Raw genomic sequence first — 25,778 nt, 5'->3', positions numbered from 1 at the left:
GAAATTACTGACTAAAGTACAAAAAAAGCAAACAAAATAAAGTTTGTTGGTTTGGCCATACGTTTTATATTGGTTACTCTTGTTACACAAAATGGACATGGAAAAAATGTAAGTGCCTTGCATTTGAAAGTTTCCATCTTTTCAGTGCCCTTTCATCATTAGGGCAATGTAAGTCGTATGTTACTGTATAACAATTATTTTTAAAAAGCTATCATGAAATCTGTAGAGATGGGCAATGGACCTGTGTACTTATAAATAAATAATTATGCACGCAAGCGCATAAATGGGCCTGGCAGAAAGAGGCGAAAGCGGTACATTGAAAATGTACATGGTTCCAAATGTTTTCTCTCAATTTCTCCAGGCTTTGTCGCTTATAATTAATTGATGCGCATGCGTGCATAATTATGAATTCGTTAGTAAAAAGCAGTGTTGGAGTACTCGTACTTGACTCGAACTCGAGTACAACTCGAGTACCAATAAGTACTTGGCCCGTACTTGATCATAAGTACTCGAAAAAAACAAGAAATCGGCACGTACTCGTAATTTTGTACTCGGACTCGTCCCTTAACTCGACAAATTATCTCGGGGGTTTAGAGATCACAAGGAATATTTCGCTATCGGACAGAAGCAGCAAAGTGCAGTATGCAAGTCATGTGGGCTGCGGACTGATTTTCTCAGTCAAGCCCTGTTAATGGTCCATTTTATAAATTTCTAGCTACGTGAACCATCAATAAAACATCTTAGAGAATTAAACTTCTTTTCGTGCTACATCACTTGATATGACTATGACCATGATGCAGAGTTGTAATGACTCGAGTCAATGAATCGACTCGAGTCCGACTCGAGTCACAATTTTTGGTGACTCGACTCGACTCGAGTCCCTAAGGGTAAATGACTCGACTCGACTCGAGTCACTGCGAGCAAATGACTGGACTCGACTCGAGTCCCTTATCAGAAGACTCAACTCAACTCGAGCGAAGGCTAATACGACTCGAGTCCCAAAAATAAAAGCACAACTTTGCGAAAAAGTATTTGCAATGACTTACGGTGCAAAATTTATGCTCACTTCGCTTTGCGAATAGCGTCATGTATAAATATACAACGTGTCACGGACTCCCACCTCATGGTTCACACAAAATACTATCCAGAAACCAGATTTTTAAACACATTTTCTAATTCGCTCATTTCGCTGTTTCATCATTGGCTTTGGGCGATTTCTAAATAAAGCTCTTGGATTCGAACGCTGGCTAAACTTATGACCTCCTTTTATAAATTTTGGTATATACTGTTCAAACATTCGTGACTCGAATTGACTCGAGCTAAATATTTGACTCGACTCGACTCGACCTTTTGACCTAATGACTCGACTCGACTTGAGTCACTTCTTTTAAATGACTCGACTCGACTCGAGTCACTTCTTTAGAATGACTCGAAAATCAGTGACTCGTTACAACTCTGCCATGATGATGCATTAACATTTTGATTATGCAAGTAAAGGTAGTCTGGTCAACAGATAGCACTGAATTTTACTGAAGTACGCCTATAGTTTGTACTTTTCTGTCTGCAATTTTAATTTTGGCGAGCTGCGAAGCAGATGCGAGCCTATGTAATACCAATTTCCGTCCGTCTGTCCGGGCGCCCGTCCGTCTGTCAAGGTGCGCCCGTCTGACCGGCCGTCTGCGTTCAGATAAAAATGTTGAAGTTTTTGGTTCTAGTTAAATTGGGGAAAAGTTTATGGGGTTGGAGTAGGGATGGGGTGGGGGAGGGTGTCAGGGGTGGGGTTTGTTGGGGGATAGGGTTGGAGTTAAGGTTTGTGTGAGTAGGATGAGTAGGGGAGCTAGGATGGGTGGGGCGGGGTGGGTTGGGGTGGAGTGGGGTGGGGAGAGGGGTTGGAATACTGGGTTTGGGTGGGGTGGGGATCTGTAGGGGTGGGGTGGGAACAGGTAGGGAGAGACAGGTAGGGGGAGACAGGTAGGGAGAGGAGGGGCATGGATGTAGGGGTTGGGTTAGGAGGGGGTTGGGCAGGGGGCGGGATATAGGATCGGAGTAGGGGTTGGGTTGGGGATGTGTAGGGATGGGTTGTAGGGGTTGGATAAGGGGAGGGGGCAGTATAGAGGGATCAGAGTAGGGGTTGCATGGGGTCAGGTGGGGATGTATGGGTGGGGGAATGGGGTGGGTGGGATATTGGAATTCGAGGAAGGGTTAGGGTGGGGATGTGTAGGGTGGGTAAGGACAGATAGGGGAAGATAGGGTAGGTGGGTGTAGGGGGTTGGGGTAATGGGAGGGTATGGGTCAGGAGAGGGGGAAGGAGATAAGGATTGGAGTTTGGGTGGGGTTGGGATGTGTAGGTGATAGGGTGGGGATGGTTAGGGGAGGATGGAATGGGTGTGGGTGGAATGGGTGTGGGTAGGGGGTTGGGTGGGGGAGGGGGCGGGTTGGGGATGGGGTAAGGTTTGGGGATGGGGTAAGGTTTGGGGGAGGTGGTGATGGTGCTGTGTCTACATGTACATGTATACCCATTCTTGTTCTGCATTTGTGGCGACTACACAAGGGTTTTCCCATGGTAATACAAGTATGGGGAGCAGAATTGTTGGGGCTGCAAAAATCCACAACTGGGTCCTAATTACCCTAACAATGGAAAACTCCCCCGTAATACAGTGACGGCTAACCTATGTATTTATTAGGTAATCTGTTGACTTTTATGTTGACATTTAAAAACTGACCCCTACACCTAGGCACATCAACAAGAATCCTGATCCCCTTCCATCATGCCCATCCCCATCCCTACCTTCAGCCTCCCTTCCTGCCTTGGACAGCGAGCCATGGCGGCTTCGCCGTTCTAGTTAAGACTTTTCAAATAAATAGGTGTTTGTGCTGAACCAAGTTAAATAGGGAACACAAAATGAAAAGGTACAAGCATTGCAAAACCGACTCTTGTCCTAACCTTCAGAATGAGGAAGATTGTCAATAAATCAAGAATTCCAAGCAAAAACAACACTTGTTAATATTTGTACGTGTTAATTTCTTGGAATAATGGGTAATTACTTTACATATCACATGTAAGTAACGGTGATAATTTCCATAATGCTTTAGTTTAAAAATGTTCTCGGGATGTACTCGATATCTTTGCACTCGTACTTGGACTCTGAAAAACTCGAACTCGGATTTTTGGCCCAGGACTCAACTAAAAAGTATTCCGACTCGGCCCGTACTTGGCACTGTGTGTACTCGGAAAACTTGGTACTCGAGTTTTGGTACTCGACTACAACACTGGTAAAAAGGTCCATTCTATCGTTACAGACATTACATTCAGGGTTTAAAACCAACTTGCAGTGTTTAAAAACGTCGGTGAAGGGCAAAACCTAATTTGATTTAATCACCCGACGCAATAATTCCATCTTATAATAGTTTATGCGGTACCCGCTGCTACACGTCTGAACATCAGATTCGAACCGGCCACCCGATCCCGTTAGCTCGGTGGTCAAGTGGTAAGACATCTGCACTAGAAAGCAGATGGTGGTTCGAGTCCCACCCGAGTGATTTTTCCAACTTTCACTCGGGAGGTAACACACTGAATATACAGTGTTTAAAAACGTCGGTGAAGGGCAAAACCTAATTTGATTTATATCACCCCGACGCAAAAATTCCATCTTATAATAGTTTATGCGGTACCCGCTGCTATGTACATCAGATTCGAACCGGCCACCCGATCCCGTTAGCTCGGTGGTCGAGTGGTAAGACATCTGCACTAGAAAGCAGGAGGTCGTGGGTTCGAGTCCCACCCGAGTGATTTTTTCCAACTTTCACTCGGGAGGTAACACACTGAATATACAGTGTTTTAAAACGTCAGTGAAGGGCAAAACCTAATTGATTTATATCACCCCGACGCAAAAATTCCATCTTATAATAGTTTATGCGGTACCCGCTGCTATGTACATCAGATTCGAAACTACATTGTGCTAGATATACCTTCACTCTTCAGAAATCCCAGTGATATTTTGCAAAAAGACACTTTCATGTTATGGATACATTTTTATAAAATATCAACCTTTCTCTCTGCCTTAAAAACAAAAGCTCACACTAAAAAATTTGTTTGCATGTGAAAACAGGTTTCCAAAATTAATACCTCAAATCTATAATTTTAGCCTCAAAACCAATATTTTTACCCCCCCCCCACCAAAAAATACATTCAACCACTTTCTCACTGGCGCTCCTCTCAAACAAAAAGTCTTCTTGTCCCCGCTAATTGATACCACATTTGAGATGCTTGTAGTTGTGAAGATTTCATAAATTTTCCACATTGCAGCCATGTCCACTTTCCATGGAATTGCCCAGGGATATATTTTGGTCATTCACATTACGGTATCTCACATTACAGTATCTCACATTACAGTTTAGCCACCCATCTTTGGTACAAGAGAAAACACACACAAAAAATAGCACAAAAACTCAAATGAAAGTTCTTGTTGTTCCCTTTGATTTGATACCACATTTGAGATTGTGATGCTTGTAGTTCCGAAGATTTCATTAAATTTTTCCACTTTTCAGCGATGTCCACATTATCATGGAATTACCCATATACATTGCAGTGTTGTAGTCGAGTACTTTTTTCTGAGTACCGAGTACTGCCGAGTACTTAGGTTGCCGAGTCTCCAAGTGCGAGTGCTTGTACTTCCGAGTACGAGTACTCGCATTTCCGAATACGGCCATAAGGCAATTGGTTTATTGTGCGTAATTGGCCCAGGCCCACTCCGACCGAATACAGACCCACTCACGGCTAGCTGTTAAATGTATTTGTCCGGACTTGCACAGAGGAAAATCAGAAAATCATGATTTCTTCACAAGCCAATCAACCATGTCAAATTGAAAGTATCGATTAAATAAGGCCATGGTAAGTGAAGTTATAACATTTCCCCCCGAGTACTGCTATTCGAGTACGAGTACTTTAATGATCGAGTACAATTTTGACATGTCGAGTACGAGCACTTTGCTGCCCGAGTACGAGTACCGTCATTTCGAGTACGAGTACCGTCATTTCGAGTACGAGTACCGTCATTTCGAGTACGAGTACTTTGACATTCGAGTCCGAGTATGAGTACTCCAAAAAAGTACTTGAGTAGTACTTGAGTACGAGTACTGAGTACGAGTACTACACGTACAACACTGATACATTGTAACATGTATAGGACAAGTGTCCGCATGTATCATAGAAAAGTCCTTGGCACAGAATAAAAATAAACTAAACTTGTCGGAAGTTTGTCAAATTTCCTACTTTTCATGGTTTTATCAAAAGGTACATTGTATTTATAACTGGGGATAATAGTGTGATAAAAATAATGTTTAAACTGTTTAGGAGCCTGGTCGCCGATAATAGCCCTTGCCTTTGGTTCAGGCCATTATCAGCGGCCTGGCCCCGAACCAGTTTTAAACCACACGTTTATAACTGCTCAATCACACTATTTACCCCCTTATTGATTTATACAGGCACCCGGTATATATATCTAAATGTGTACAGCGACTTGGAGAAGGTAAAATTAATTAATTTAATTGAACTTTCTTTATTATGCTTATGTTGTAGATGGAATTCATTATAACAAATCCAACGGGAAGGTTTCTACGGAAAAGTTTTTGATAGACTCCAGTGGTAGTACCCCTGTGTTTTGTTCTGCTGTTTCTTCTCAAGAGCAACTGAATGCATCTTACAGCGGAGGCCCTTTAGTTTTCACGCACTTTTCTGTCCCACACAATGAATACAATCTTGCCAAGGAATCCATGGCTGCCCTAAACGACTGTGAAGTGGATGTCCACAACCCCCCAACCGGCACTGGCAAAGAAGCTGGTGTCACCGTTGCCACAGGGAGTGATGTTGCCACACCAAAAAAGAGCCCAGCTAGCGAGCCACCCAAAAGTTTGAAGGTGAACACCAAACCGTTGCTGAAGAGGGATTACAATGTCAGTGAAGGCACGCCAAGTACCCAGCCCTTGCTGGCCACCAGCACACAGCCTGGGGACACTGTGGCAAGTGACACGGTGACGAGCATTTCTGGTCACATTGGAAACAATGTTGAGTCCTTGCAAAACACCCCGCCAGGCAGCACTTCACTACACGAGGCACCTACTGCACCATACAGGGAAAGTCCACCAACTTCACCTTCCTGCAGTGCATTTGAGAAATCAGAAGGCCAGTGTGGTAAGTACATAGTGAAGAAGGACATAGACTTAATATTTCAGTAAGTCAAAATGACAGTGTCTTAATTGTTTATACCTGAAACTGACTGGCAACCACTCTAAGTGAAAAATGGACGCGCATCTATTGAAATGCCACCCAAAATGTGTTGTCACAAAATTACATGTAGCTCTGTTGTTTATTCTCTTTATAACGTTCTTTGTAAGTTAAACGGAAGTGATACTGCACAGCCTAAAGTGAAATTTGTTTTCAAATGTAACCAATACAGAAGGCCTGCTGGCAACATCTTGTTGGATTTATCGTTCAATAACATTTTAACAAGCTCAACAAACTGGGGGTAAATGTTTTTTTCCAAATTGAATTATTATTAAACAGGATTTCTAAAGTGCCGTTCCATCTAGATCATAGGGCTAAACAACCACCACCACTAATGATTTATGGAGGATACCAAAAATTAAATAATAAGCAAGTGTGTTTTAAGCTGCTTCTTGAATGACAAAACAGTGTCCAGTGATTTAATGCGGAAGGGTATCATTGTGAATTAGTCTTTTATAAAGCATTCCATCCCAGAGGGCATTTCAAATCAATTTTAAAGATGACATTTGAGCTTATATACCTCATGAAAGCTTTAAAGTTATGCAAGTCATTGAGGTCAAGTATACTTCAAAATGTGAGAAAGGTGTGGCAATAAAACCACATGACTAGTGCTGCAGTTAAAGGTAGAGTAAAAAAAATTATTTGTAAACATCCAAAAAGTAATAACTGACCAAATTACTGTCGAAAAGCATACTTGGTTTAAAGATAGGAATGGCACTAAACTCCCTGTGATATTATTCTTTCCAGCATGCTGTCATTTCGAAGACAACATAAAAGAAGGTCATTTTACAATCATCATCTCTTTGAGACTGCTTGCATGTTTTCTAATATTTGAACTGTAGATAGTGGTATTCAAATATATGGTGAATGATTAAATTTTTTAATATTTGGTATATTCACAGTACAATTAGTCATATGTTTGTTCCGTTTGCTCGTAGGAACAACATCCCACTGTAACGAATGGCACGCTGACTTTGTCAAGGACAATATCAATGTCACAAACCACACAGACTTCTTTGCCAAGCTTGGCTTGAGCAAAACAAAATATGAGGTAACGAAGTACGACCACAGGCATGAGGGAATACAGGAGCAGATCAGGCACGTCATCATCAATGACTTCATCGGAAAAGAGGACAACCCGTCCATCTACAGGTTGCTTTCTGCATTAGATGCAAGTGGTAACAAACATGTCTCCAGGATGTTCCGGGAAAAATTCAATGTTACCAGCAGTGCAGGTTCTTAACCTCATCACAAGGTTGGAGTGCTGTAGCTGAGTCCGTAAGTTAGGCACAAGTAACATGGATGTAGTGACAAGGGAACACTTTTTTTCACATGGACTTATGATGGACTAGCTAGCTGGTGACGATTTGTGATGGACTCGACAACACTATTATTATTATTATTATTATTATTATTAATCATTTCTGGTAATGAAACCAAGGATTCCCCAAAAGCGCCCTAGGCACTGTAGCTCGCAAGCCTGAAGAAACCTGTGGAGAGAAGACAATGAGAAGAAGTTACAGTTTTGGTGTTTTTTGTACCCTTTTCTTAAACCATTCAGCTTCCAATGAACATCTCTGTGATAGAAAATTGGTGCAGAATCGAATTGAGATGGTTTCCAGGTTACTTGGGACTTGTAAAACTGATTTGTTGTGCCTTGAGAAGTTTATTAAAGAGCCGGCGTTCAGTGCTGGAATGTGGTATCCATGCATGTCCTTTGCAGTGCAGTGTGCACAGCCATGGGGACAGCTGAGAGTGTGGTAGAGACTCCCTCCTCAAGAAATACTGTAACGAGGAACCGTTAAAACTGGCTGGCATTTTTAACTTGGCAAAAGCTGTGCAAAGCACAGGCATCGTGCAGGAACTGTTGAAGGCGCTGGTTAGTGTGGGAAAAAATTGAAGTACATGTACATCTACCAGTGCATCACTTCAGTTCAAATGCAGCACGAGTCAAGTCAAGTGCAGTGACAGTGTTATTGTACTTGTACTCGGTAGTTGTACTTGTGTACAACTGAGGGGCCGTGTCGTAAGTCCAAAGCCTCATAAGTCCGAAGTCTCATAAGTCTGAAATTTTGGAATGATGAGGTGTCGGATTTATGAAATTTCAGAATTATGAGGTGTCGGATTTATGAGGCCTCAGACTTATGAATTCCGCCTCATAGTGCCAACGCCTCATAGGTCCGACGCCTCATAAATCTGACATCAGACAAACGAGGCGCCGGACAAACATGTATGAGTTGTATTCATCCGCTTCTGTGTTGTATTCATCAACTCATTTATTCGTACAGCCACCACTGCCACATGACACAGTGCTTAATATCAATATTTTGTCCGTGGGCGGAGATTGAGCAATTTGATTCCTGCAAAAGTGTTTCATTTTGAAAGAGTAACAAAACTGCCCAGCAAAACTGTTTGGCGGCAAATCAACTTGATGTACATGCTGTTCGATATATGCAAGCTTGATAGATGCAGTACGGTACCTTGACTTAATGATACAACATTTAAAACATTTAGCAAAACCTTCGTGGCTCGCTTGAAATGCTTACATTTAGCCAAATGCTCAAACATTCAGCCACCACTGAACAAAGGCTACATGTACCTGCCTTATAAAGTACATGTGAGCCTTATTGTGTATGAGAGGCATGAAACATCAGTCTTACGATAGCTGAGCAGCATGATAAGGGTTCAAAACGTTCAAGGTTTCATTGACATGAAAATGGTTGGGAATATTTGTGAACAACACATGTACATGTAAGTACATGTACAAAATGTATGAGTGTTTTTGAGCATCTGAAGTACCGTACTTAAGTTTAGTTTCTGTGTTCGTTCAAAGCTTATCTGAATGACTTTTTCACTTGTTTATTGTGTTTATGAGGAATTTCCACTTTCTGGATTAAAAATGTTCACCCGTTGATAACACACAAGAATATTGGCATAGTAGCCTATATATGGAACAATTTTCTTGAGAATGTTGTAAAAAAATAAACTAGTCCTCTTTATGTTTGTGAGAGGAACATACCTGAGACTACATGTACAATGTAGCTAAAAATTAAGATTGTTTTTTTTTTTTCATTTTTATGTTGTTTACATCTTATCAAGTATAAAGAGTGATGTGTACATAATATGTATGTCCCATTTGTATATACTCAGAAACTGCAATTAACTAAAATAGCCTGAAATAAAAGTAGCATACATTGTAGTTACATTTGTAACTTATTTGTTTTTACATATTTTTAAATACCATTGAAATGGTCTTTAAGACACAAACTGAAATGGTGATGAGATTGACTTCATAATAATTATGCCTTGTCCTCCCCACATGCCCAAAGTGGATTTGTTTGTTAACTCACCTGCAGATATATGCCACTTTTCAGGTTTAACCTGAATTCAGGCATGTCAGGGTGGTTTTTTTTTTCAAAAAATGTGACAAATCAATAGTGCTGGATTTGGTCTGAAACATCCAGAAAACACATTTTTAAAAGAGATTAAGGGTACATGTAGTTTCAGGGTTTTTTTAGTAGTGTTTCAGGCTTTTTATTGATATACATGTATTTGTGGCATATCGGCATCTGTAAATATTCTTGAGTTGCATATTGACTTTCTTGCGTTTACTAGTTTCTTTGAAGAGCATATATGTGACATGCCGTATCTTAATGAGATTTAACCCCTAACCTTTGTCTGTTTGTCTTGTCAAGTTATACAACATGTTAAAGTGCAAATCATGAGCTTTCCAGTGATACCAAATTTGTTTTAGTATGGCTTAATTTAATCCAAAGATACATTGCAGAAACTTCCAACAGTGCCTCGTTGAACATAGGCAACCTCTTTTCAAGAATAACAGCTTTGAAAAAAAAAGTGCATTGTGCTGCCAACGGCAGTGAAAAACATTCTTCAGTTTTCCATTTCTTGGGGTGTTGTTTTCCCCAACAAAAATGCACAGTGTGAATCTGTGTTACCTTGGCTAATCAAAACCACACAATACCAAAAAAATAGATGTTAACATGATTTTTTCACGGTTATCCGACTTCAGGCGCCGATTACTCAAAACAATATTTTTGGGAGGCATTATCATTTTGCCACAGCAGGTCACATATTTGCATTTTTTTTCTGTTAAATAACGGCACATGTACAATACATGTATATATTTAACAATAATATTAAAGTTTAAAACTGTCTGACTTAATGCTGCCCAGTGAACAAGTAAAACGTATGTGTTGAACAACTCATTTACATTTGTAGAAAGTGATAAATGGTGCAAGATGTGCTGAGCACCGAGTCCAGGTTAGGTAAATGTAGTCCATTTTAAGGGCCTGATCAGGCGATCAATGGAAGATTTTCAATATTGCCAATTAGTGATGAGGTTAATCGAGGAAATGTTTTCTCCTATATGTAAAGATTATTAACAATGGTCGGTCGGTTATAGCCATTTAGCTGCTCCAATAACCTACTTGTTCCCCTCCCCCCCCCCCCCCCCAGTAAGCTTATTCATAGGCAAGGATCGGTAGACATAGTTAGTAATTGAGATGCACGTCTTATAAGTATTCTCAAATTGCGATTATCCAACATCAGTGATTCGCTACATAGTAATAATGGAATCTGTGACTAGTAGTAAACGGAATTAGTTACAGGGTCAAACCCGGTTTACCAACCTAAGTTTCTGATTGTTGATTTACTTTTACTTGTAAAAGTGCAAAACCTATTTTAAAATGAAATCGATGGCTCCCATTTCCTCCAGGCTTTCTTTGAAGTGACTGAAATTGTGACCTTGTAAAGGAAAATGTGACTTTATTGTCTGTTTTAAAAGCATCAGATGCTTGTATATTGCTGGTTTTAGACTTGGTTTCTTTGTGTACATGAAAGTATAACTCTCCCAATGATATTTTATATAAACAAAAGATCAAAACAAATGAGGTGATTAGGAAGGTTCCTAATAAAAAAAAGGGGGGCAATGTAATCCTAAGCCAAATTATAGTTAATAAGCAATATTTTAGAGAAATGGTTTGTAAAGTGTGAACAAATTGATACGTGTACATGTACTTGCTAAAAGAAAAAAATTCATATTTATCTACATTCCTGGCCAAATCTCGCTGGGCCCCATCCTCCCGGCCCCCGTTCAATGTTGTCTCTTATTGTGCGGTGTGTTCTCCATCAGCTGGAGAGAACAACATTGACCGGGGGACCGGGGGAGTGGGTGACCGTGGGAGGCTCAGGAAGTGTCCCAACTATTTTGGCTGGGATTGTGGCTTGAAATTTATTTGAAATGTATTTTTGGGGTATGTAATTGTGTGTTTTATGTGCATTTGTCTCAACTATTTCTGTGTATTGGGTGTGGTGATTTGAAGGATTTGGGGCATTAACTTCTTTCAATGAAAGCGGAAGAACATTCCATGTTTTTTTTATAGGGAAATTGTGAAAAAGAAATTTGATGGGGAAAAAATCATAACAGGCACAACATAAAAGCAATAGCAAACTAGCTTAAATTTTAGATTCTGCACTTAATTGGTGCTCCACTGAACTTGCTGAAGTCTGCAGCAATTTCTCATTTTTTTTTTCAACATAGTGCCTTCAATGGTTTTTTCCAGCATTTCGAAAGCAAGTGTACAGTTCTGGTTAAGGGACACACCTTTGCCAGAAGTATATTATTTTTGAGACACACAAATTATGTAAAGTGAAATTATTTTTTCAATTTTGTACATAGTGATGACCAAGATGATTGTTGGTCTTTTGATGCATATGTAATTAACAAAAATCAAATGTACTAAATACTCATGACAAATGTAAATATTTTGGACTCCTAAAAATTCTTTCGTTGTATTTTGGAATATTTGTACATTTTGATATGGAAAGTAAGAAACTTGTATTTTTAATTAATGAGGCTCGATGGTGGGCAGGGGCAATGTAGGAAATTAATTCCCCTCCCCCCCCCCCCCCCCCGAATTTTGAACCTCGTTAATAGCACCAAGTTTTCTTTCTTTTTATTGTCAACCCCCCCCCCTCCCCACAATTCCAATTTGTCTTGTGATTACCCCCCCCCCCCCAAAAAAAACCCCAAACAAACAAACAAACAAACAAAAACAAAAGAAGAGAAAAAAAAAAACACCAATATACATTCCTTGGTTGCCTGGTGTGTGCATATAAATTGGAAAAAAAATCATATCCTATCAATTTGGAAAACGTATCTGTTAAGATTTTTTTTTTTAGAAGTTTAACACTTGATAATTCATTAACATTTTCTTGAAATGTTTTACTGATTTTACATAATTATGTAAATACTCATCAAACGTGTGTGTAAAAGCAAGGCCCAATTTCATGGTGCTGCTGAAATTGCGCACTTGCTAGCAGTAAGTGCAGAAGGCTTATTAGTTATGGGATGTCATGCTTTGCATATGCCAAAATTCCTTGCTATAACCTGTGAAATACGCTAAGTGTAAGCACAGAATTTTCTACTACAGTTTAAGCAGGTTTTTTTGTTAACGATAAGCAGAGCCATGATACTTGGGCCCTGTTCAAAACAGGAAAATTATGTCATGATTCTGTCTTAAGCCAAATTATGTATGTGCCAAAAATGCGAATGGAACTGGTATGCTTTGCCTCGTCTGTTTTGTACAGTACTTTAATGCAGCAAAGTTGAATTTGTGGCCCACAATGTATCATCATTGTAAATTTAAACTTGCCAAGCATACAAAATATTGGATTCGCCAAACTGTTTTTCCATACTGTTTTGCAAAGCGAAGTGAGCATAAATTTTGTACCGTAATTAAGTCATTGCAAATACTTTTCGCAAAGTTGTGCTTTTATTTTTGGGACTCGAGTCTTACTAGCCTTCGCTCGAGTTGAGTCGAGTCTTCTGATAAGGGAGTCGAGTCGAGTCGAGTCATTTGCTCGCAGTGACTTGAGTCGTGTCATTTACCCTTAGGGACTCGAGTCGAGTCGAGTCACCAAAAATTGTGACTCGAGTTGAGTCCGACTCGAGCCAAGTCATTGACTCGAGTCATTACAACTCTGAATGGGGCCCTTTAGTCCAAATACATGTAGGCGGCCACAAACATGAATTATGCAAAACATGTACTTCAATGAGTTTAAATTGTGAGTTGAATAATAAATTTTTCATTTTGGGACAGGTCAATTTGGTATGCTTTTCAATTTTGTATTGGATCTAGTTGTTCCTGCCCCTCCCATATAGTCCACCAGCCTAGTCTGATCATTGCTCTATGGTCTGATCTATAATTATAAGTTCGAGAAATGCATTTGTTCCGTGGTGTCCAAACTTTAAGGGTATCCACTATTTATTTAATATTCATGCTGCAAGGCGCTATAGCTACATCACTGGGCCAATGATTGAAATATTCCAAGTCAATCACAAAACCCCAGGAGTATGTGATGATGCAAAGCAGCTAAAATCAATCACAATTTTGCTTGTCTCAGTCTGGTTTAAACTTTTGTAGTTTGAAGCACTTTTTTCCCCTGCTAAATGGAAACCTGGTGAACATAGAGGTCGCCCTTCATCATCCACACTAGTATCGCAACAACCAGCTGGTACGTCTGTGCGCGAACTGTACTGCGAAAACTGTACGTAGATCGTGATCAGTCGATCCAGGGTGACTCGGCGGAAAATGGTCACACCTAGTGCATGTACCGATAGGCACCGGTGCACTTGCTGAACGATTACAGGGGGTCGTTGTCGTTGAGAAGCGCACAAAGTCATCTTCACCGCACTTTGCAAAGATAAAGAGAGGTGACCATCTGTGTTTAGTAACCCACTGTTGACGTTGCCACAACATCCACACAACGCAGTCATCAGCAGCAGCAACAACATGGCAGAGTAAGATTAAGAATTTCTTTTGGGGTAGCCTAGTTCAACGTGAAGTTCGGGGGTAACGTTTTTGCTGGACTCATAAATTTTGGGTTTGGTTTTCAAGGAAGTCGTAATGCATCTGGTTTGCCATTAAGCTAGCGTGTGCCTTTATTTCCGGGTTTGTTTATGATAGACGAAACCATGTTCTGTAGGCCTGCATGCGTGATGATGATGTAGTACTGGGGACAAGTTTTGCGTTTTCCTTCCATGGTTTTGCGCTGTTAAGTGTTATTGTTAATGTTATACTTGGCATACCTGGGTTAGCATATTTTTCCAGCTTCACCAACACAACAGAAACAACCCTGAATTAAAATGGGGGGAAGAATCCTTTTCCTCCATGTTAATTACAGAAAAATAGGCGATCGTGAAGTGTAGGGCCCCTGTTTTATTTTGACAGTTTGATCAAATTAGAGTCAAAAATGTTTTTAAATTTTATTGCTCAAAAATCACCTTCACAATCAAAAGCAGACTTTTTTTAAATCTAATGACACCCGTTTTGCAATTTTGAACAGATTCTTGGGGTAGAAATCATGATTTTCCTGCGGTTGGTGCCGTGCGTGCTCTACTCCTAGAACTATGAGGCTCCACTACGTGGAGCCTCATAGTTCTAGGAGTATGCGTGCTCAAGGTACATCGCGCGGTGATCGCCATCTTTATTTTCGGGTCGCCGTGCTGTCATCGTCATTTTACCCTCAAATGTCCCTCAAAAGATCAAAATACTGCCCAATATCTATGACATACCTGTTTGTTGAGAATGTCGCCAACTGGTTTGGTAGGTCCAATAATTTTAAAGTGGATTTTGTCCCCTTATAGGAACCGGGCCCTACACTTCACAATTGCCGAAAAATAACAGTTATTAGGCCTACATAGCCTAGGACGCTAACTAAAGGATAAAAAACAAGTACATTTTGTGAACATTTTGTGCACAGTTACATTTATAACACATAGGCCATATGAAATTGAAAGAGACAATAGTTTCAGTCGTTTTAAGTTAATACACAAATAATGGGGAGATAAACTGTAATGTGAGTAACAATCTCACTGGCACATCACTCAAACGAAAGGTGTTTTTTTTCCCCTTTAATTAAACTAATTGTGATGCTTGTAGAACTTTGTGAAGATTCTTTTCAGCCGTGTCCATTTTGCCTTGAATTACATGTACATGAACCCATACCATGCATACTATCATGACTATAGTAGGCCTATAGGGAAATTTGAGTTGATAGAGTGGTGAACGTGTATATGTACCGGTATAGCATGTATAGAGGGTGAACGTGTATAGTGCTCCTGGAGCACGCTACATACACAATACGTACATGTACCAGCAAATCCTTTAAGCACAAATGCAAGCACTTACATGTAGCAAAGCATCCGCCTTCTGTTATCCCCAGATCTAGTCCGAAAATTTGGGACTCTAAATACTGTGTATGAGAGTCCCAAAACTTAAGGCATCCATATTGTGCAAAAGTTTGTGCTGCATAATAAAACCAGTGTGAATCAAATGTGCAAGCTTCTTACTCACTACAGTTTCTTCAATAATCCCCGAAACTTCTGCCCTGCAAAGTTGCTGTTGTGAGCATTGCATCACCAAAAATTCAGCGTTTAATTCTAATTTTGCAGGGAGTTATCGAAATCCAAACGCGAAACATCACGTTGATGTGTACTGCAATGCATTGTGCAAAAAGACTCCTCAGCTAAAACATTTTCATCGTGTAGATAAAACAGCGCCCTCTTGTTGATCTGAGTGAATGCAGAATGTTTCATTTTTTAACAGAGGGCGCTATGTTCATTTGGCCATCGATTAAAAAACAAGTAAGCTGCAAGGCTCTTCCTACACCTACCCAGAATACCTTGGGAAACACACCACCATTTCTAAAGCATGGAGAATAACGTGGATGGTTTTTGAACTGTCAAAAACTTGCCTTAAAATTGGAGTTAAGGTCTCAAATTTTGCAGGTGACATGCTTGCAACTTAAGCATTTTGATGTATGTGTTGTGTGGGCATTAATTAGCTGAATGGTGAGTAAAAAAACGTCAGTAGTAATTTTGCACATTTTTATGCACTCACGGTCCCAGTCTGCCCCAGATCATGCCAGTGCACACAGATGTGTGAAAAAAATTGTTTTCGTAGGGCTACATTTGTGTTAAGGCCTACCGTACATGTATCATTACTAATTATTAGGCCCCCCAAAAAAAGTCTCCGGTTTCTGGTATGGAGTTTGCCCCAAAAGTGATGCAGCGACAGTCACAGGTTTTTTTTTTTTCCCCCTACTTCTTTTTTCCCTACTTTTTTTTCTTCTTCAAATGTTGGCTGATGTTGCAAATGACGCTTCGATCCCCTTAAAACTGTCAAAAAAATTCCTTCAGAGTGGAGCTTGAGGTGACCTCAGTGAAGCCATAAGGCTTGAGAATTCTGCACCCATCTCAACTGATGGGAAATTTGGATAGTCAAGACAAAAATCAGAGAACACGGTACATGTAGTAACGTTAGACCAGGCATGAGCTGCCAGGCTGGTCAATTAGTCTGCTCATGTACATATCGCACTTTAATTGAAAAGCGTTTTCAGGTTCCAGATACACGACCATCGCTCCCTCAGTCTGGCTTCCAGACGCAAATTATATTATGGAAGCCCAGAAAGGACAAATAAAGCTAAATACTCAATCGTAATCCCATCTTAAAATATGATAAAATTATGCAGCAACAGAATTCCAGTCAAACTAGTATTTGGCAGTTTTGAGACACCGTCTTGTATCAAAAAAACCTTCTTAATTTTTCCGATGCGCATGGCTACAGCGACGCCTGCCCAGACCAGAAACGGGAGACTTTTTTTGTTGGTCTACCGGTACATTGCTGAATGTGAAAGTTAAAGTCCTTACTAGAACCATGCGCAAGTGGGTGTTTACATAAATGTGGAGGCTAGTGGTATAATGCACATGTTCTTTCCTTTCAAGGGCCATTTCCATGTTAAAATAACCAACTTGCTAATATTTGTGTTTTTACTTTATTGCCCATATCACTATGTACCCACTGAAATAAAAAAAAATTAAATCACCGCAATGCATTTGTATAATTTTGATCAAAAATTAGCCAGACTTATGACATTTTTAGGTAAAATTGCGTGACATTTTGACAGCTTGTCCAATGGTGCACAGTATTCATTCTTTCAATTGATAAATTTGGTCCTTTTTAATTCTAAATGATTGATGATAACCCAAAACTTAATATTAAACACAAAGTTCGTGCATCGGCAACTTTGTATCATTTTGACATGCCCGCTAAAAATACCATCACTCTGTAACATTTGGTGTCAGCAAATCCTGTTACAGAGTGAACTTTACCATTGATTATAATATTTGTAGAAACTGTCAACTATTCTAAATTTTAAGTGATTATTGAAGTCTGTTATTAAATAAAGAGACTAAAGAAGACCAAAAGTGAAATTCAAAGAAGTACAAGAAATATACCAATTTTAAATATTGGCAGATCAATTTGGTGTCATCAAAAAACGTTACAGTGTGATACTTTGCAGCTGCACTCTGAATTTGTCAAACTGTATTTGTCAACAAGTTTAACTAAAAATATATATCCTGGATGTTGGCTTGGAATATAGATGTCATTACATTTTGAATCCTTCTCTTAGAACTTGAAATAAGAGGCAATAAAGGTTTGGTGTCAACACTGACTCCGTTACAGGTGAAATACCTCTTTTCAGCTGAAACAATGAAGCAAAAGCACCTGTTTGATTGATGATTGAGTTTTTAGCTAAAATAATGACTAAGTTTTTTAATACAATGAAAACTTTGGCATAGGACAGGTTAAAGTAGAACTACAGTGAAGAAAAGTGATAAAAGTGTTTTGGGTGTCAGTGTCAGCATTACAGGTGAAATGATTATTATAACAAACTAAACTTCCAGTCTCAGAAACAAGTATCTGATGTAGAAACCATCAAGCTTATCACTAAATAGAAAGGTTTAAATGGTTTGATACCATTTAGGACTATTATTATTAGTTAGTTGTAGGATTGTCACTCTGTAACAGTGACTATTTGGTGTCAGAGTTACAGGTGAAATGTTGGTTAACACCAGGCTTTACTTACAATAACATGCTTTCTAGTGGTGTTTGTAAATCTTCATTGCTCTTCATAGTTGCAGTTTTGGCTGTCAAACTTGCTTTTAGAGAACAAGTGAGTGTTTGTCTTAAAATAATATAATTTTATGTCAAGTGAGAGCTACATTTTTGTAATCATCATAATATGTCAAATTTCCTAAAACTTGATATTTGATTTTCAACAAATGTTGAACAAGGATAGTGTTAAAAAAAATTTCTAACTTATATGTGTTGCAAATAATTGCTTAAAAAGCAACATGCCTTTACCATACCTGAACTTGTAATAACCTGGTGAGAGCTCTAAAAGAAATTAACAATTTGGTGTCACTGTTACAGGTGAAATTTGTGTCCCATATGCTAGTTTATCATGTTGCTACTCTAAAAAGGGTCATGTTACAGAAAAATGGTTTTGTTTTTGACAAAATATAGACCCTAGACTGCAAAACCATGTGAAGCTGAATTTAATTTGGTTATTTTGAAAATTTGACCCTAATGTCACACACTGGCCTCCACATTTATGTAAACACCCAAGTACCAATCTTTTTTAATACATCTAGGGCATGTGTGTGTATCATACCCATGTACATGTATGCACATATCTGAAGTTAGCTTTTAACCATGTTAAACTGTACATAGAATATACCGGAACATGTGCAGCAACAAAAATTCTGTCATTTGAACTACATACATGTACAAACCATGTATGTAAGTTGATACCAATTTTGTATAATTACAAAACTATTACAAGTGGTACTTAAGGTTTGAAACTGAAACTGTCTCAATAGGTTATTTCTTGTCTGCTTTACTTTTAAATCAAGTGTCTGTCTTACTGGCAAAATATGAAAGAAACATTGCATTTTTTCAATTAGTGGGTAAGGAAGTTTTTACTAACATGAAGTAAATGTGATTATTTTTGGGTGGTTTTGCAAAGAGCAACTCATCCATCTTAACAAAGAGTTTTCTTCAATTTAGTTTCCAGTTTTTACAGACATGAAAAATTATCTCAACCTTGAATTGATGCATAGCCTCTACAGTAAAAAAAAACACTTTAGAAAAGACTGAGAACACAATTTAAAATTCCAAATTTCCAATTCTACTAAATTACATACATTTGAATACCAGATGGAGTCAGGGTTTATTTATATTAAATGTATGTAGGCCTGGTGTGGAGATTAAAAGAAAAAGTTAAATTTAAAGGCAAGGCCACTGTTGATCATGGTAATTGAAATCACTTCTAAAAATTGAAAAATAAATATAAAAAATGAACAAAAAATTGCATCCTGTGGACAATAACAAAGACTAATAACTGAAATAAACTCAAAGTAGAAAATAACTAAATAATTCCCAGCATGACTTACACAAAGGCATTGCAATACTTGTAATTTATATACCGGTAATACGCCCAAAAAAATTGCATAGACCTACTGGTACATGTATGTAGGCTTGAGTATTTTGTTGTTAATATTTTTGTATTTCAAAATACTGCAGGGATTTCGTTTAATACTTGTGTCAACAGTCAACTTAAATTTTAATTTAAAATGGCATAGGCCTAACATCTGATTCTCATATGCAGTTTTTGAGCTCATAGCCAAGCAGTCTAATTGCAAAAATGCCCAGGGCAGCACCGTTAGAACTCAAAATTAATCTTGATCTTTGCCTTATCCTCAAGGCACTGCGCTGTGGTTGACTGCACTTAGAGGAAGGAACTATAATATTGATCATGCACCTCTAGATGAAACATAAATATGAGGCTTTCAGCGGTAAAAATAAATCAGCGTATTGTATGCCTTTGCAAAACGTACCCGGACGACAGCAATCATTTTGATATTGTCCGGCGCGCCCTCATCCAGGCATTTTCACTGGCAGCTTCAAATAGTTTGACGAAAGGAGAACGAAGACAGTGTTTTGAATTGTATTTCACGCGACTTGCTACATGAAATGACAAGATTGCACTGGTTTCAACTCGTGCAATATTGTCATTGCCCGTGCAATTATTCTTGTATCCCCCTCAAAGCCATCCAATATTATAAAGTTATGTTCATGTATGTTCGGCAGGTTGACTATCTTCTGCCTGATTCTCCAGAACCTCCTATAATGTACAAATGAAAGGAAAAATGATCAAAAAAAGGAAAGAAAAAAAGTAGAAGCGGCCATGTCTTAAGTGTTTAGCATTCCTGGCAATCTTGAGGCAGGCACTTTATTTTCGTGCAGACACTGATTTTCAATTTGACGGAAAATGGAAAAGACTTTGACAGAATTCATCCATAATTAATAAGGAAAAATTGCAAAATCATGTGAACAAACAAAAAGGGAGATACATACAAACATCTGGAAATTGAATTTAACTGTACACGTTATCATTTTCCATGCATAATGTACAACTTAAGAAGGTTTTGTTCATTTCATATTTTGAAGCAACCTTCTTATGCAGTAAACCTTTTTCAAACACAAAATATATATGGCCATGGGATGCACAGGATGCATACGTCTATGCCCAACCCCTCCAGTGCCCCCCCCCCCCCCGAAAAAGTTCAATGCACTTTTGCAGCTGACTGTAAAAGTCCCCCCCCCCCCCTTCCCTTTATTTTATTTTGTTAACGGAGCTTGTTGATAAGTTTCCATAGACACAGAGAGACAATGATCATCATACAAAAAATACAAATGCACCCTGCTTGGTCATGCTGTACAATTTGTGGACATTTTGTGCTTTTAATTATGGTACCAGTCTCTGCTCAGGTCCATGACAACCATGTAGTAGTTTCAATGGGAGAGATTTCTATTTTAACCTTGAACCATAAACAGTGTCGAAAAAAATTAGTAAAAAGGTGTCTCCCCCCCCCATACAGTAAAGTCTACATTGTGTACTTTTTTGGAAACCAAACAATACCAAATGATGACGAAATAGCAAGAGAACTCAGACTAGAGTAGAATTTCAATGCTGCAATATTCTCTCTAAAATAACTATTGCCAGATTGTGGACATTGCCATTTTAACACGTACATACATGTATGTACTACATGTATTCTCAAAATTGTGTAGACATACCGGTACGATATGTACATGTACATGTATGTTTATATTAAGAAGGCGAAGTTGCATTAATTGATGTATTTCAGGCTTTATATTGTTTTTTTTTCTTCCCAACTGAAAAAAAAAAAAAAAAAATTTTGAATAAAATTTTCAAATTTATAATAAAAATAAAAATCCACTGTTGACAAATACGTACACCTAAAGTGTTTACCCAGTGGGTGAATAAATGTCGAAATAGCGTCGCGATATTAACAACCTACATGTAACTTCAATGTCTATCCAACGTCGGTTTAGTGACCTTGATCCAACGTACATATTTCGACATGAATCCAATGTTGGATTAATGTCGAAATAGCGTCGCGATATTAACAACCTAAATTCAATGTCCATCCAACGTTGGTTGGGTGACGTATAGCGTTTGTTGGGTTACAGGAAACCTCCCCCCCCCCCCCCCCCTTTTTTTTTTGGCCTTAATCTGCCTTAGATTCCAAAACAGAATTAGGGCACCACATTTTACAGAATATAGGCCTACCGGTATAGCATGCAACTTAATTTCAGACCGCAGTGGATTTTTTTGATTTGTACTCCCATTGAGTGCCATAATGAGTGACAGCAATTTTCTTTTACAAGTGGGAACAGTTGTGTGGCATGGCATTTCCTTGTTATTTGTGTAACTTCCCAGTTACCTGTCAGTGTACTGTGTGCATGAATGAGGACAATCCAGCATGTAAATCCTGGCCTTGCAGAGTATTTAAGATCGTTTTGAAAGACCTACTCAAGCTTACAGGTCGTACGCAAATTTATCCGCGGCCATGAGAACAGCAACAAATGCTCCGGCCAACTATTGTATTTGGAGTTTACAAAGTTGAATAAGTACTATTAATTATCCAGCCAACTATTGCTGTGGAGTTAAAAAAGTTGAATTTATAAGTACTTCAAAGTGCCTTCTCTGAAGTCTGCTAAAAACAATATTCACTGTTTTGAATGGTAGGAAAACTACCTGTAGCCTTGATCCCTGTAAGTGATGTGCAAAGCAGTAGACTGTTGCCAGCATCTCATAGGCCTACATGTACATGTAGGGTGCTCTTTGTTATTTTAATCTAGTTAGTAACCATGGTAACAATGAATACCAGTACATAAAAGGTTGCTCATGGCTATCCAAGTGATACAAAGCCATTGCCCACAAGCATCACCTCAACACATTTTCTTGAGGCGATGTCGGCGGTATATTTTACCATGATGTACCGGTAGAACTTTTCTCTATCATTTTACATGTATACATCGGTATACCCTCTGGAAATCTGATGGAGGCAATTTTTTCCTCAAACAGTTCAATGTTTGTCTGAGTGAACGTTTTGTCCGGTTTTGTGTGAGTAGCCTACTTCACCCACAGATTATCAACAGTTCTAGAGATGTCTCATTTCTCATTAATTTTGAATATCAAAATCCACTGCGCAAATGTTTCGTTAAAAAAAAATTTGGAATTCAGCCGCAACTTTCTATAAAACTTAGGGAACACTGGAAAGGTCCGTAAACATGTACATTGTACATGTACTGGCCTGTAGGAGTGGGTTTTTTTTCTCTGAATTTTTTTGGGTACATATTACATGTACATACATATTGTAGGAAAACAGAAAAGTGGGCAAATTACTTAAGAGGGTACCAGAAGTTGTTCACAAGTACTTTATTGTACAATTTACAATTTGCACATGTACAATTTACAATTTGCATTTCTCCCCCCCCCCCCAAAAAAAACCCAGAAATAAAACATGTTTGTTATTTCTTTTAACAAATTCAACTGCCGACCCTGAATGTAAATTAGGGCCTTCACCCATTTGTTTAGGTACATGTAAGGTCAGTTTATTGGAACTACTTAAGGCCCCCCCTCCCAAAAAAACAACTCCGGTTTCTGGTATGGAGCTTGCCCAAAAAGTGGTGCGGTGACGCGGCATTTTTTTTTTTTTTACCTGATTTTTTTGCTTCAAATGTCGGCTGATGACTGCAAATTTGGTGCCCGACTAAACTTAGTGCAAATATACATGGGAGTCCAGAGAGGCCACATAAAGCAAATTCTCGACCATAACCCAATCTAAAAACACGTTAAAATTGTGCAGCAGCAGGATTCCAGTCAAACCAGTGAGTTTGGTGGTTTTGAGACATCATCTTTCATTGAAAAAAACACTTTTTCATTTTGCCGACGCGCATGGCTACGGCGACGCGCGCGCATACCAGAAACCGCAGACTTTGGGGGGGGGGGGAGCCCTAAAGCATCTTTCTTTCTTTTTTTTGGGCCTATCTTTGGTGTATCAGTCATTGCTCCTTAGGCATTTAATTTCCACATTTACCAAAAATACCGTAGGCCTACCTGACCTTTTTAAAACAAATTACTGGCATTTATAGCCCGCTAAACATAGCTTGCATGTGAATTGGAATGCGTATGAAAATGCATACGAATTTTGTTCAACCTTTCCAGCAATTGATGGATACGTTATCTGTACAGTATGTACATGTACAGTCATGACAGTGTACACGTACCGATAGTACACGATGGATGAAAACATAATTATTTGATTTCTAAAAAAAAGTGTTTTATAACCACATGCTCCGGTTCATGTACCTCTCCCCAACTCCATGCATCCAATTACTTTATTCGATAATCAGTTGTTCAACGTCACAATATAATTTTTGTACTTGAAATGTATTCAAGAAACGATGTAAACCTCAAAACAGGGACTACATCACCCCTTACAAATTTAATGGATTCGTCCATGAAAATGGCCGCATCATTTTGACTATTTTCGAAGAAACTTATGATCGAAACTTGAATACTGCTTGTTAGTAATCACAAAAATTTGATAAGTTTTGAGATAAAAACGGACCTGTATATTTTTAGGACAAAACAAATCAGCATCTGTTGCCACAAAGCAAGATTTGTACGTAGCGCTCTTGTCAGACAACACACGCAATGGGGGAAAATCACGGTGGGTTGCATACTCTCTCACGTGCTGCAGGAAAATGTTGTCATAGGCTAGGCCGGCGCAGGCTGCCGCGCCGGGCGATGTATTAACTTTTACGGCCGGGTACCGGACGGGGCAGCCGGCAGCAATTCCCGGTGTTTATTTCTCATCATCAATTTCCACATTTGTTTGTGAGAGTATCGATTGTAAATGATTTGATACAACTTTTGTGGCCCTTTTTATAGCTTCTGTAGTGTAAATGGAACTGGTTCAGAGCATTTTGGCTAGAATTTGGAGGCCTTAGAAAATTATAACCGCTGCCGTCGGTGCGGCTTATACGCCGGTGCGGCTTATACGCCGACTTCAAATCTTAATTTGCAGATTTTTGCGTGCTGCGGCTTATACGCCGCGCGGCTTATATTCCGAAAATTACGGTACACAGTGATTTGTAGTTGCTCATCATACATAATTTGTTGTCCTTAACTCATTTTCAAAAATATTTACAAAAATATTTGTAAAAGTGCACAGCGTTGGAATTTGGCAGATGAAACAAGTTTTTTCAGCTGATTTTAACAGAAGTGGATCAAGGATGAAAGAAACAAAAATTTTCTATTGGAAACTTGACTTAAATAATAACACTGACTTCAAATCTGTGTGAACATGTACATGTATGTACCTGATGTACTGGTTCCATTTAGGAAAACTAACATGACTAAAGTGAACAAAACATGTAGCATTTGAAACTAAATTTTTGAGACTTGGTCACATTATTGGTTTGGAATAAGTCCTACGAGAGATAAATCACATACATGTACATTTATTCATTTATTCCATTTCTTTGCCCAGGGTATGCCCAAACAGTTTAAAACTGGTTTCCATTGGGGCCCTGCATACAATAAATAATCACTACAAACATGTATAATTATACAATACATTACAAATACAATGAAATTCAATACAGTGAGATAAAACATTATTGGAATAATGCATAGTTGTTAAGCAAATATTATAAATACATCATGTATGTATTCTGTAACTTTTCAATGATTATAAACGTGCACCTTTCTTTTACTATCAAATGCTGAAGGCTATGTGAACATTTGATCAGTTAACTATACATTCAGCGGTGTGCGTGCAGCCGGCTTCCCTGAAAACCAGATCTGTTAGCCTGATTAGAAAACATATTCAATTATTGTCGAGCTCCTGCATCTAACAAAACAATGGGTAAAGGCACAATGGGCAGTTGCCATGGGAAAGATATCCCTGCGATGCATGACAAAAAACCGCACGACCAACCCAGAGACGAAAAGCCCAATGGGAAACTCCCCGTTGAAGAAGCGGCGAAACAGACAGAGTATGATGGAGAAAGGTAAGTCTAGAGGTTCTGTATTCAACCACAAGCTGCATTTTGTGTTTTTGTCACCCTTTGAAGAAAGCACGCAATGTTCTTTTCGTACAACAGTACAACAGTCCGTCACAAAAAATGTACACGTAGTTGGAGGACGTCAGTCATGTCAGTGTTCGGATCATCCAGATAACTGACGA

The 25,778-nt window shown here is 38.9% G+C and overlaps 2 protein-coding genes across 4 annotated transcripts in view; both read left to right on the top strand.

Annotated features, from left to right (window-relative positions):
• Nucleotides 1–23,130, top strand: part of LOC119731844 — a 32,553-nt gene extending 9,423 nt beyond the window's left edge. The window contains exons 4-6 of one of the 2 annotated variants that reach the window (XR_005271492.1): nucleotides 5,579–6,190; nucleotides 7,222–9,034; nucleotides 23,120–23,130. Coding sequence is in view for 1 of the 2 variants with exons in the window: in XM_038205124.1 (XP_038061052.1) it covers nucleotides 5,579–6,190; nucleotides 7,222–7,526 (917 nt within the window). In the remaining variant the exon portion in view is untranslated. Of the gene's footprint in view, nucleotides 1–5,578; nucleotides 6,191–7,221; nucleotides 9,507–23,119 lie in introns of those variants that run through there. The other variant, XM_038205124.1, reaches the window with a different exon arrangement.
• LOC119731842 (6-phosphogluconate dehydrogenase, decarboxylating-like) overlaps nucleotides 13,842–25,778 on the top strand; it is a 26,335-nt gene continuing 14,398 nt past the window's right edge. The window contains exons 1-2 of one of the 2 annotated variants that reach the window (XM_038205121.1): nucleotides 13,842–14,105; nucleotides 25,321–25,602. In XM_038205121.1, coding sequence (XP_038061049.1) covers nucleotides 25,454–25,602 — 149 coding nt within the window. In that variant the 5' untranslated portion in view covers nucleotides 13,842–14,105; nucleotides 25,321–25,453. The remainder of the gene's footprint in view (nucleotides 14,106–25,320; nucleotides 25,603–25,778) is intronic. The other variant, XM_038205122.1, reaches the window with a different exon arrangement.

Source organism: Patiria miniata, unplaced genomic scaffold (genome assembly GCF_015706575.1).
Source record: "Patiria miniata isolate m_02_andy unplaced genomic scaffold, ASM1570657v1 HiC_scaffold_24, whole genome shotgun sequence".
NCBI lineage: Eukaryota > Metazoa > Echinodermata > Asteroidea > Valvatida > Asterinidae > Patiria > Patiria miniata.
This window is presented reverse-complemented; position numbering and strand designations above follow the sequence as displayed.